Source organism: Lytechinus variegatus, chromosome 11, assembly GCF_018143015.1.
Source record: "Lytechinus variegatus isolate NC3 chromosome 11, Lvar_3.0, whole genome shotgun sequence".
NCBI classification, from domain to species: Eukaryota; Metazoa; Echinodermata; class Echinoidea; order Temnopleuroida; family Toxopneustidae; genus Lytechinus; species Lytechinus variegatus.
In genome coordinates, this window is record NC_054750.1 from 32,597,398 (window position 1) to 32,612,046 (window position 14,649).

The window sequence follows — 14,649 nt, forward strand, 5'->3', positions numbered from 1 at the left end:
GAGCAAAGGCCTGTTCCCCACATTATTTCTTAGCAACTGGAATTTATAGAAATTGGATGATGTGGATCGTAAATACCTGAGGGTTGGTAATTATGCATCAAGACCTATTGTAACTGGGGGAAGTTTCATTGATTTTATGAAAAATCAAAAGAAGGATTTTAAAGACTGCATTCCTTCAAGGGCAACCAGTGAAGAGTTGAAATGAAGGGAGAACATGTTATGAGTGGACGAGTTGGCAGTAGACAAATTGGCAATTTACCATTTTGACTCATAGCCAATCAAATGCATCCATTTCAAGTTTTGATGGGATTTGTTCACCATGTGGTTTGTCTTGAAAAGGACTGTTGATAAAGGTGAGAAAATTGAAAGTCTAGAATGGGAAAGAGGACAAGAACATTCCTTTTGCCAAAGTTTTTCAGTTTCTTATCTTCCTCTTCCCTACTTCTTATTTTCAAACCACAATACCAGAAACCTGTAAAAACTTGATATTTTCCTGTTTTTACCTTCTCTCACCTCCGTACCTCTGTTATTTCATCTTTTACGTACATCCCCCATTCTTTCCTTAGAACTGTCTTTCTTATCGCCCTAATTTTCCTTCCCTTCATTCTTTTCCCTCCCATGGTTCTGGTGATACTAGTAAAGTTTCGTGTACATTTACTTGTCACCTTTATTTCATACTCTATCAATTTTTTCACAAATTATTCAATCAAACAGTTTGGGCAAAAAGATTTTCACACATGCCAAAATCACAAAAAATGTGAAATACACAATGAAATAAAACATTGAAACTGAATGCTTTCATATAAAAATAACTTTTTATTATTTTATTTATCAAAAATCTATTATTCTATGTTCATGTCAAGACTTGTCATTACAACATACATGTATGTAACTTTATTTGAACCAAATGGATTATCAACTGCACAATAATAAATCATGCATCTGCTATTGCCAGATCAGAAATTTTGAAAATCTGCACTAATCTTATCACATCACTCATATATACATGAACCAAAGTAAATTGAATCGATCCATTGGATCTACAAAACATGTGACAAAATGAGACAATGACCTCTGACCTTGTGACCCCAAAATCTGATGACATGATCTTTGCTCCAATATGCACACAAGAGTCAGATTTAAAGTTGATCCCTCAAATTACTCTTTTAGTTACCATGGGAACAAGATATTTTCAGATCCATAATGACCTCTGTAACCTTTGTCCATGAGTCCCACACATTATAAACAGGTCATCACCACATCATGATTTAACAAGTTGAAGTTTGTGACCCCCAATACGTACCCAGATCACTGTCACTCCTATGTATGCATACACTGCCCAATTTGCAAGTAGATCAGTAAAATAATTTTGTAAGTTATCAAGAGAGTGAAAACAGGACAAATGGACGATGTCCTGGAAACGTAGAACCTCTGGCAACTGCCATCTCTAGATGGAGAAAATTGTTGCCTGCTTCCCATTGGTTAACAGACTTAAGACGATTGTCATTATATTGCTTCAGTTAAACAGCTGTACCCTTGAAACCAAAGTTTACCAAAGTATTATCTTTTTTTAACAGTACTAAACCAAACTCGAAACATCCATTTGTACAAATGAATTGTTTAAATATTTTGTATGTGTACATTAAGCTTCATTATATTTTCTGATAAATTTGGAGAAGTTGATAGTACAAACTAAAGATGTTCGCATCATTTGGCTTTCCATACTTGAGATTGATCATATCAATCACAACTATTTGTAAGACCGGGCCCTGGATAGGGTAGTGTCCCGTTTTCCATAGATCCACAAAATTTGCACATTTTTGCATCATCATAGATGGAAAGTGATGCCCAAGAATCCATATAATTTCAGATTTGATACTAATTTGATGCCATCTGGATCACACACAAATGAGCACTATAAACTAAAGCTTACTGGTTAATCATTGAGTTGGTTTTAGTGATTGATCATAGTCATACACAATAATAAATGCAATCAATTATAGAAATCAGTCCCCATGATCAATCACTAAGCTTTATGAAAGAGACCCTTTAGCATGTCTTGCTCCTCATCATCTGAATCTCTGAAACCATGCTAGACTGTCTTCAGTGTTTCCTGTTAATAAAACAATGTAAGAAAAAATATCTGCATTAACCAAGCTGCTACGTTTAATATTCAGTTTTCCGGGAGAATTTACTTAGAAATCAGGAAAGTCATAGTTGATTTGATTTTGATTTACCTCTGCATTCACTTCCGAGATACATGTATACAATATATACAGAGGTAATAAAAACAAATCAACAATATCGTGGTCGTAACATAAGCAATTAAAACGAATAACAAACATATTGTCCAATGAACAAAATGATAATTTCGAGGAATGCAGGAGACCGCCATCGTGAGCAATTAGGCCTGATGATGGCGGCCTCGTAAAAGGTACACGTTTCTTCATTGATCAAATAGATCATATCCAACACATTGGAGGATATCAGTGTAAGAATGGTTTTTAGGGTGTTTAAGCACTTGGTCTTCGATAGTCTTATACACATGGGCATATTTGGTCTACAATTTGGTCCAATTGACACTTGGTCTACTTCGTGTAATACCCACTTCTGATTTAGTCCAATGCCCAACTGGGGAGCATTTCATCAATATTTTCATCCGACAAGTTGTCAGATCTGACATCTTTCCATGATTTTGATTGGCTGAGAGGCACTGTTCCTATGGTAACTGTCAGATAAAATGGGACTTGTCGGACAAAACGTCCGACAAGTCCTTTCATGAAACGCCCCCCTGTGGTCTAATTTTCACTTCATCTATTCATTTAGCCAAGGAGTTGTTTGACCAAGTGGATATAAGGCAGAATGGGTATAGCCTAACTGGAAATTAGACAAAACAGTAATCTGGCAAAATGTCAATATTTCTAAATCGTAAGAGGACGAATTGGTTGTAGATGAACTAGGATTAGTCTAATGCTAGAATCACACCAGCAAAACTGAATCCAGACCAACCATTTGAAGCCGTTATGTTACCAATGACACATGCAGGTTTTCAAAAACAGAGTACATGAACATCATAAAATAAGTATAATACAAATCAATCATTGACAAACAAGATACAATTTAAAAATGGCCAGGACCCAAAAGAAGCAAAACTGCTTATAAGCTGGGCCCTACATAAAAAATACATGTAAAATATTAAGAGTATAGTTTGTACACATACACACACACACACCATACACTTACAAACACAACCATCCCAATAAATGTACATCCACGCATCAATCCATACACAGCAAACATACAGCTCGAGATCATAGAGAAAATAGGAAAGGAAAGAGAGTGAAGAGTGATACAAGCAAGAAAGCTGAAAAAAGAAGCTGTAGAAGATGAAATAGATCAGTATCCTACTCAGCCATGGACAACATTTTACTAAATATAAGTTTCTTATACATACACTTAAATCGATTTATCGTAGTTGAGTACAGGTTTGGGGTTTGTTTCATTGGTATGACTGTGGCATAAACATATTCCACGGAAAGGGTTCCCTTTCTGATTCTCACCTGTAGAGGGCTTATACTCTGCTCCAATCCAGCCATCGTAATCCGTCCCTTCGAGCACATCAAAGATATAGTCGTAGTCTATCTCTCCCTTAAGACTGGGCTCATTTCTTCCAGGGGCTTGTGATACCTGGATGTGACCTGTTTCAACCAAGAAAGGACACCATTCTTACCCAAAACTCCTAACTTATCCATACACTCAGGGATAGTGCTACAGGGGAGAGGGATGAATGCATTGAAAAAGTTTGACAAGTTGTCAGCTTTGACAACTTTCCTTGATTATGATTGGCTGAGAGGCACTGTTCCCATAGTAACTGTTGGATAAAACAGCACTTGTCGGATAAAAAGTCTGACAAATCCTTTCATAAATGCTCCCCAGAACAAGGAGAAAACAAAGAAAAAGAGAGAGAAAAGGTGAAAAAAGAGAGATTTGAGTCATTTAACTGTTTCTCAGAATGGAAATAAATGTCATCTTTTGTTAGCCTTCCACCCCTATCAATATACCCAGGCGCTACCTCAGAGCACATTCATATTGTAAGAGGTATACCTTTTCAAGATTTGCCCGTTTTACCAGCTACTGCAGGGTGTATCATAAAAAAATAGTTCAAATTCAGAGGGCTGATAGATTATAGAAGCTAATAATTCAAATTGATCAGTATGGAGGTTTCATGGTACACCATATATTCTTTTGCAATGTTTGCTCATAAAATGGACAAGCCAAACTCCACTTTTGGACAAGCATGTTCTTGTCATGTTCAGGAAAATGAGAAAATTTGGGAAAAAGCAAAACAAGTATACTCCATCATCATGCCTTACGCACGGTGTCCTGCAGAGCACATTTTTCAATTGAACTGAATGACAAAATGGCATTACTTAAGAAATCGAAGTTACAGACAACAAACGTGAAGTCTTACCCACATAAGGCATGTATTCCTTGATGATCTTTGTCAGATCACCATGGACGAGTTGAACATGGTACACATCCTAGAAAGAAGAAAAATTATCTTAAACTGACATCAGATCAAAAAAATTATGACTGGATCCATCAAAACTAATTTAGAAGTACCGGGAACTAATTTCTAAATGCATTCTTAAAGCGCCCTGCAATCGACAAATCATGGGGAAATCGAAAGGCCAATTGACTTGCATGATATAATCCGTCTGTCATGAGCGCCTGTCGGACTAATGGGATAAAAGTTCGGACAGCACGAATTTGACCAAATTCTTGATGGTTATTTACTTCTGGTCGTTGCAGTTCTAGTTTTCAACAATCCCAATTGCTAGACTCCTAGGCCCTAGCAGGTCTCTTGATTGCTAGACTAAAATGAATATCCCCTGTAAAGTTACATGTTTCAAGTGAAAACACACGGTTTATTTCTGGTTGGTTAGTTTACTAACTATTGCTCTCCTATATTGAACCTACCAGACATGCCGGCATCTATTACATAACACCCCAGGCATGCAGCCGAGTGAAAGACTTGAATCCCTTCTCAGTTCTGAGATTAGCCTTGATTTCCCCATGATCTGTCATTGTAAGGTCCCTTTAAACTGGGCCACATTTCATGAAACTTCTTCAGTCATCAAACCTTGTACACAAGGTTATGATCGGAGGCAAATACAAATTGTGTCTCTTCACTATGACAAAGAAATGAATGGACCCATGCACAAGCATAATATAGTCACTATTGTCCGCAGATAATTGGGCCCATGAAATGCTTTGTACTCTGATGCTGGATACACGTCCGTTATAGAGTGTTGATGTGATAAGAAGCTACCGTTTCACATACGCCTGTTGAAACAGGCCCACGAGGTATGTAACTAATTGAGCTTTTATTAAGGCATGAAATAAATCAGACAATTTGTTTCAATGTATTACATGTTTCATTGTAAAATAAGTGATCATTTAGAATAAAAATCTACATGTACAGCATGCTTTTTACAAATTTTGCTTATTCTTCTGAAGACAACAACAACACAGTTGTTAAAACGTTGAGTTTGGGTGGTCCTTTTCAGAACATTAACACTCATTCTTTCTTCGCTATGGAAACCTTCAGAAGTTACATGAATAATCAGGAGCAGAACCCCATTAGTTTCAGCCAAAACCATTCATTATGCCCCCCAAAATAAACTCAAGCTACTTTAAAAATCTGGCAATAATTTGTTTCCCATACTTACCAGCTGCAGTTTCACATTGTCACGGTCAACTCTCTTGATTATATTGACCGCTGTGATTGAAATGCAAAAGACAAACAACAAAATAAGCACTTTGGCAATTTCTGATTTTCCTTTCCTTTCTCTTTCTCTGTTTTGATATACTCAAGTCATTGTTCATTGGCAGAGGACTATATTGAAATTATTGTGCTTCGAATACAAGTTTGTACTTCATTGATTTCGTGCCATGTTGTCAAACCTGTGATTATTAAGCCTTTTGATAGGTCTTTGAAATCAAATTCAATTATTCTACAAACCTTTTATTATCAAACACTGTTTCATCTATTTTTCATCATAGTATGTTCTTATTAAAAAGTATGACAAATAATCTGTTTCTATGTTTAAAATTATTCTTATAATTACAGGTGTATATGTATTTGTTTTACAACTTTACATTAACACCCCCAAAGATACAAGGCATTTAATTTTAAAGCAACTTTAAATAATGAGTTATTAAAAGTAAAATATTGCTCTCACTGAAGTACATGCTTTGAATCAAATGCTTGCCTTATATTGGAGAGCAGTGATAAACAAAACTCTTCCCTTCTAATATAACTTTTCAATAGATGCCTGCACAAAATGTGGTAAAGAAAATATATATGTACTTTAAATTACAAAGTTGGATTTAGCTCCTGAAATATTAATTAAACTCACACTCTCACCTTGGTCTTGCCTTGTTAGAAAGTAGTTTGGAATGGTGTATCTATCATTAATAGGCTCGATTACAGCTGTGATGTCTTCCTGTAGCATAAGAAAGATTCACTGACACCTGTTAAAAGCTACTGAACTCCTTGCAGCTCAATGACTGAGAGTAAAATTGTCAGTGATTTGGAACATTTTGGTGCATCTATCATTAATTGGCTTGATAACAGCTGTGATGTTTTCCTGCATAGATAGAGTGTCATGAGACAGTTATTCATTGATTTTCACTGACAACTGTTACAAACTACTGAAATACTTGTAATAAGCTACTGAAAAACTTCTCGTAATAAGCTACTGAAATACTTGTAAAAAGCTACTGAAAAACTTCTCGTAATAAGCTACTGAAATACTTGTAATAAGCTAATGAAATACTTGTAATATGCTGATATACTCGTAACAAGCTACTGAAATACTTGTAAATGTAATAAGCTACTGAAATACTTGCAATAAGCTACTGAAATACTTGCAATAAGCTACTGAAATACTTGCAACAAGCTACTGAAAAACTTGTCGAAATAAGCTACTGAAATACTTGTAATAAAAGACTAAAATACTTGTAAATAAGCTACTGAAATACTTGTAATAAGCTACTGAAATACTTGTAATTAAAGACTGAAATACTTGTAATAAACTACTGAAATACTTAGTAATAAGCTACTGAAATACTTGTAATAAGCTACTAAAATACTTAGTAATAAGCTACTGAAATACTTGTAATAAGCTACTAAAATACATAGTAATAAGCTACTGAAATACTTGTAATAAGCTACTAAAATACTTGTAATAAGCTACTAAAATACTTGTAATAAGCTACTGAAATACTTGTAATAAGCTACTGAAATACTTGTAATAAGCTACTGAAATACTTGCAATAAGCTACTGAAATACTTGTAATAAGCTACTGAAATACTTGCAATAAGCTACTGAAATACTTGTAATAAGCTACTGAAATACTTGTAATAAGCTACTGAAATACTTGTAATAAGCTACTGAAATACTTGTAATAAGCTACTGAAATACTTGTAATAAGCTACTAAAATACTTGTCTGATTGGCAGAGAGCAATTTATCAGTAAAGAAATCAACCAAAAGATACTACATGACAAGAAAGCAAGATAAACGCATCTAAAATACAAATTATAATGAAAGAGTGGGCATTGTTGGACAATCATATTAGGCCTATAGGAACTCTATTATTTCTATATCAAGGAAAACAGAATGGCAGAACAATGCAACTACAAATAAAATTATTTGTCCAGATAATTTATAGAATTGAGGAGAAAAAAGGCGAGGAAAACTGGTAGAGGTACAGATGAAAAGACAGTGACAAACAGTAATAACATTATGTGACTCATCCTAAAAATGTATATTTTCACAATAGGAAATGATTTTGGGGAGAAATTGTTTTAAACTCTTAGTTCTATTCTAACTATTTATTCAACAATGCAGCAACCAGTTGCAGATCTCCAGGATCAGCGGAGGAAGAAGAAGTTCTATAGCAAAAAAATTTCCTTCGTCAAACATGGTTTGAGAATAGGGACAAAGGATCTGATTTTGATGCAATAGCAGAATACCCAGCAATGTGTTTTATAGTTGGAAATAGTTTAAAAAAATAATGTAAAAAAATGAAATGAGCCATGAGTCCAATGCAGAAAATACAAGCATTATGATAGAAACTTAAAAATACTGAAAAAGGGGACTTCCACATACCCTCTTCAGTCTATCAGCTGCATACTTCAAATTCTCCACCAGTGTATCCTCCATTTGAGAGAGAAGGGTTGACCGTTGACTTTCCTCATGGGCTGGAATCTTTCCAGACATAACATGCATCCTTTAGAAGAAAAAAATATAAAGAAAGTTGAAAGAATCAGCACTCAATATAACTCAAACAATTCATACCTAACAATGGAGAGAAGTGTTCCATGACAACAAGTGAAGTGACTTTGTGTCTAAAATAAACAACAAAATTAGAGGAGTAGAAAAAAGATTTTTTTTTAAATCTGAAACCATACCATTCCTCAAAGTTTCTACTGCTAAAGAAACATTGCAGTCTTTATTTCCCCATGTAATATACTGTATATACAGAGCTCATAGTAAAAAAACAAACTTATATTGCTAAATAAAGGAAAAACAATATATTTTCTTTGTACCTTCTGTCTCTTTAATTAAAAAAAATGAAAATGATGATGATCATAATAGTCAAGATGATCATCATAATGGTCAGGCAATCATGTTGATCATGAAACGTACTTAAATGACATGATAATGATTGGGTTAGGGTTAGAGGTGATGAGGGTTTTTTCTAAAATGAGACATATCTAATGTTGTAAGTTAGAGCAATTACGGGATCGGAGTTCGGTTCGGAAGTTTTGCTCCTAAAATCGAAATCGGTTCGGATATCGGATCGGAAGATATTCAAAAACAAAAAAATACATTATGTATGTGGCCGGCACGTGGAGAAATGCTGCAAGCTACACTACACTAATGGCAGAATTTGTTTTGGTCTCCGACAAAAGCGGAGGAAGAAGATGATTTGTTTTGATCTCCGACATAATCGGAGGAAGGAAAAGAAGATAATGACGTTCCAGCGCGCGACACTACCGCCGATCAACGATAGGCCTCTTCTCTACAACATCGTGGTGATGGCGGAGTCCGTCGTGAACTTTTAGAGGTCGCATTACTTACCGAAAAGGACGCACTACTATCCGAAGTTGTTTCCGATAATATTCACCTTCTCTACAACATCGTAGTGATGGCGGAGGTAATCGTAAACTCTTAAAGGTCGCATGACCTCTAGAAAAAGACGCACTATTATCCAAAGTTGTTTACGATGATATTCACCTTCTCTACAACATCGTAGTGATGGCGGAGGTAATCGTAAACTCTTAAAGGTCGCATGACCTCTAGAAAAAGACGCACTATTATCCAAAGTTGTTTACGATGATATTCACCTTCTCTACAACATCGTAGTGATGGCGGAGGTAATCGTAAACTCTTAACCCTCAATAGACTGGGCTATTTCGACGCCTAAGAAGACGGGGGGGGGGCTGATTCAGCCCCCCTTATGATCTCGGCCGTCGATCGCGCGATCGCGACGAAAATTGGCACACGCGTTACCCATGGCATTATCTACAAAACTATAACATCAAATTCTGCAAAATATCTCATGTCTCATTAATTATGCTAATTTATGCATAAAATCATAAGTTTGCTCTAATTAATAAAATAATGCCCCTGAAATGCTAATTTTTGTTTCACATACTCTAGATAGACATCTGATCAAATTGATTTTTAAAAAATTTCAAAATCGCATTTATTTTCTTATGTATTCTATTGTTTTCTAAATTTCTTATGTATTTCTTTGTTTTTCGACTTTTTGTTTTTTATTGTTTTTTCAATGGAAATTGTCGGGGACTTTATTTTGACCATAAACAAGATGAAATTAATTGATTTTAAGCAGTAAAAGGAAAAATAATGATACATTTATGAATTTTGGCTAAGAACACTATTTGCATTGGATTTGTACACAAATTCACGTTTTTGAGTAATTTGGGGTCTGCATGCACTTACAAAATGTTGCGTAATTTTGGAACCGCGTACCTGGGGGTCACAATTTTGGTCTCAAAAGTTGCGCGAGACTTGAAAGTAAAAAGTCAGCGAGCAACGCGGTCAAAAAATTTCGTGCGGCGGATTTATCGCAAAAAATGTCGAGGGGGGGGGCTGAATCAGCCCCCCCAGTCTTTTTAGGGTTAAGGGTCGCATGACCTCCCAAAAAAAGACGCACTATTATCCAAAGTTGTTTACGATGATATTCACCTTCTCTACAACATCGTTGTGATTGCGGAGGTAATCCTAAACTCTTAGAGGACGCATAGTCAGATAGTCGTAAATATTACCGCGCATGTCAGCGTGTTCAACTAAATCTTATTTGCCTCTGCTTAAGATCAAAACATATCACCGTCTTCTTGTTGTTTTTCTTCTTCCTCCATTTTTGTCGGAGATCAAAACAAATTATCACCCATTATCATCATCACCTCTTTGTCCTTCCCCGATTATGTCGGAGATCAAAACAAATCATCATCTTCTCCTCCACCTCCCTTTCCGCTAATATCGGAGATAAAAACAAATCATAATTTCCTTCTCCTTCATCTTCTTTTTCTTCCACCACTTTTGTACTAGATCGAAACAAATCACCAGCGTTGTCTTGTTATGTTTTGGTTTTTCTGATCCGATTTTTTCCCCACTTGTCAAAAATCAGAGTTCAGAAAAATGTAGATAAAAGGGGAAAATTGGATCGGGAATTGGAAAAAAAAATCATTTACAACATTAGAGATATCATTTTTTCCATACAACCTAATTTTTTTAATATAATTAAAAAATATCATGCCCTTTAACAAGGAAATCTGAACTTCTAATTTACCTCTTGCAACAAAGAGCTTTGCAGTAATCAATGGAAAGCTCAAAAGTTTCCTGGAATTCTTTCTGTCTTCCAGGGAGAGCAGCCAGGCCAAACTCCCCCGCTGTTCTATCACCTATTCATACAGATACAATGAAATAGAATCAAACTCAAATTCATAATTTAACGAAACAAATAGATACATCTAGATCCAAACAGCATTGTGAACTGCAACAATTAAATCTGATTCAATTTAGATAAATGTTGATCTAGATCTAGACCAAAAGCTTCGGTCTCTGTTATGTTGGTTGTTCAGCTGAACTCCATTGGCTTCACTCACCAAATACAGTTCTAGCGCGATCTGTACAGGGGACTCAATGGCCATATGTTTATGTACTTAAGATCGGATAAAACGGGGAAGTGAATTTGCGCGACAACCGAGGTAAGTCATTATTCCTTTTAATTTGATTTTTCTCTGTTTTTTGGCAATTAATGCCAAGAGGGAATATTTATTTGCATTTTGGTCACATTAATTTTCAAAATTTTTATTCATTTAAGACAAAAATTGAAGAGCCCCGACGGGGGGATATTGCATTGCAAGTCCCCTAATGGTGGCTGCAGATAGCGAGCCGTCTGTGTACGAGGAGAAATAAAAAATTAAAAAATGTTTAAAAACTCCTCGAAACAGACGGCTGCCAGCTGTCTAATCTAGATTTCAATTCTTTTATTCTCCACTTTTTCTCATATGTGGATTTACAGTATGAATCCAGTGACTGGGTAATAACAATTGTGAAGCACTTTGAGCAGTTGTAGATTAATAAAGCACTAGTATAAAGCCAATTTTATTAATACTAGGGCCTAAGCGTTCTTCTTCTTCTTCCAGGCTGGTACAGTCCGCCACTGGCGTATCATCGTACCTTGTGCTTGTCAAGTGTTGAGTGTACAGTGCAAGTAAAAAAATTCTACAATGGACTCTATGTGCAGCTAAAAAGCCAGACTGAAGCTTAACGAAGCTTGACACACTGCACCTCCAGCTTGAATAATAATAATAATATTGTACTTATATAGCGCATAATATTGGTAATCTCTATGCGCTTAACAAATGAATTATCCATTACATACGAGATCAAATTATTAATATGGTTTTCAATGAAAAATAAAATACTATTCTACATTAAACTAAGTATTGTGCTACATTGTGATAAACATTAAATATACATATATCATTACATGGTATTAATTTGGTACTAAACATATTGAATAAAACTATATTAAACTACATGTATATTAAGCTACAACATTGAAAAAAGATAGGTCTTGATTGTTGTCTTGAAATGAGCTATTGAAGTGGCTTCACGCAGTTGAGGTGGTAGAGAGTTCCATAGATGTGATGCAAGGGTGGTAAAGGCACGTTCTCCATAGTACTGGGTGTTGACTCTGGGAGTTTGGAGAAGGTTTAGATTGGCAGAACGGAGCTTTCTATTAGGTACATAGTAATTGATGAGGTGTGAGATGTAGGAAGGAGAGTTACCGTGCAAAGCTTTGTAGACAATTAGAAGGATTTTGTACTGGATACGTAGATGAATAGGAAGCCAATGGAGAGAGAGAAGAAGGGGTGTAATGTGCTCATGTCTGCGGGCCTTTAAGACTATCCTTGCAGCTATATTCTGAACCTGTTGAAGCTTCTTGATCTCTAAGTCAGGTAAATTTTCAAGCAGTGCATTGGATGAGTCCAGCCTCGAAGTCACAAATGCGTGAACAAGCATTTCTGCAGTATGCTGATCAAGATAGTCCCGAATACCTCCTATCTTGCGAAGGGCCGCCATAGCTGAAGTGCATATTCTATTTACATGGGCCTTCAAGGTAAAATGCTGATCAATCATGGCTCCGAGGTTTCGGGCAACTTCTCTACTGTGGGTCTGCCACCGCGAAGGAAGCCAGAATCGACACAAGTAGAAAAAGAGAATTTGCTGTTAAACAGACGACCGTACGTGTTTTACTGTTATTAATATTACTGGCGGCGTGTGGCGGTATCCACAGATAGGTGTTCTGGATATAACCACACGCGTACGTGGCTGGATGGTAAAGACACACGCGTGTGGCTGTATACACTGCCAACATGATATAGCCATGCAATTCAATGACATCTGCTTTCCTCTCTTAATACGGTACTCAATTACCGGGGGGGGGGGGTAATACCTGGCCAACTGGACATCAAAACATGATCAACTCCCGCTTGCTTCCTCGCTGATGCGATTTCGTTTTTCGAAAAGTCGTACGGAAAAACACATTCCACAGCTCGAAATCCCGCTGTTTTAGCCGCGGCATAACGACTGGCGAAGCTCGATATCTCTGTGAACATGATAGAAATGTTAGCTGCAAATTTGAGAGGCATCTTGTCGATTCATCCGCGATATCCCAGGTCCTTTGATTCTTTATCGTTGTCGTCGAGACTAGCGGTGTGTGCATATATGAGCAAGCTAACCGCAACCACCGCGATTACGCAATTAATGAGCCGAGTAAAATACTATGGAGTGCCGTGTGTGTGCGTGTGTTTGCGTAATAACTCAGTTTTACCATGGTTTTACTCAAACTGGACCAGTGGCGTAATTTGAGGGGCCTTAAATGGCATATGGGGCATAATTTCTATAAATAAAATAAAATGAGAGCGAGCTAAAAATTTAACACTTTTTCAATACAAAAATCTAATTTTGTGATAGATTTTGACATAATATTCAGAAAATTTGTAACTTCTGAAGGTTTCCATGGCGAAGATTGGGTACGTAGTCCTATTTTCAGGACCATCACTTGCCAAAGAAAGATACATGGTGTACCGTGAAACCTACTACACTATTCAGAAAATAATATATTTTTTTACCCGTGTTTTCTTTTCTACTTCCTCCTTTTTTTTCTTGGTCGTAATATTTTGGGGGTCTCGAACCTCTGCTTCAGTTCTGATGGATGGATGGATAGATAGAAAGATAGATAGATAGATTTAATAGTGTTCTATCTACCCACTTACCTACCTACCTATCTATCTTTCTTTCTTTCTATCCATCCATGCACCCATCCATCTATACATGTTCTATCTGTCATAAATATAATTTAGACTTATATCGCTCCAATCCACTCTGATGGTGATAAAGGTCGATTTTTTAATAAATCAAGAAGAATTGAACAAAATTGTTTTAGATCTTTTGGGAAAGTTTCAGAAGTTCAACATTTTAAATGTGTTCGTGAAGGCTAACTCAGTTCCGGGACTCAGCCATAACTAAGATAGCAGGGGGGTGTCTTAGTGACTATTGGTAACTTCTATGAAATCCTTGATTCTGATTGACTGTTGAGATTTGTTGCCGCTATATATTTCATTACATTTCGTTTTTTTTTTTACATTCAAACATTAACGTTTGTTTCGTACATTTTGATTATACAATTTAAAGCAAGAAAACACAATATCAAAATTCTATGCACAATGATTATAATAAAATTATTACAAAGAGGTTTTGGAATCGAGGAGGCTGGGGTGTCTACAAAACTAAGACCTAAGATCTAAGACCTAAGACCCCATATACATACTACCAAAAAAACTACAAAACTAAGACCCAACCAACTACAAAACTAAGACCCTGTGTAATACTCATTGGTATGCAGCCTAGTCTGTACTCCAGACCCAGTTTGGGAAATACACTGCACCTATCCTATGTACTCAATACAAAACTACAAAACTAAGACCCAACCAACTAGAAAACTAAGACCCTGTGTAATATTCATTGGTAGGAGTCTA

At 36.2% G+C, this 14,649-nt stretch overlaps 1 protein-coding gene across 1 annotated transcript; it reads right to left on the reverse strand.

The window, feature by feature from the left end:
• Positions 1-490: 490 nt before the first annotated feature.
• On the reverse strand, positions 491-13,353 carry LOC121424311 (putative hydroxypyruvate isomerase). Its single transcript, XM_041619944.1, has 8 exons — positions 13,065-13,353; positions 10,890-11,001; positions 8,180-8,300; positions 6,431-6,509; positions 5,733-5,782; positions 4,472-4,541; positions 3,561-3,698; positions 491-2,113 (listed from the first exon to the last, which is right to left on the reverse strand). Exons 1-8 carry the CDS (start codon positions 13,258-13,260, stop codon positions 2,070-2,072), a joined length of 810 nt encoding a protein of 269 aa, XP_041475878.1. The 5' UTR covers positions 13,261-13,353; the 3' UTR covers positions 491-2,069.
• Positions 13,354-14,649: the final 1,296 nt, after the last annotated feature.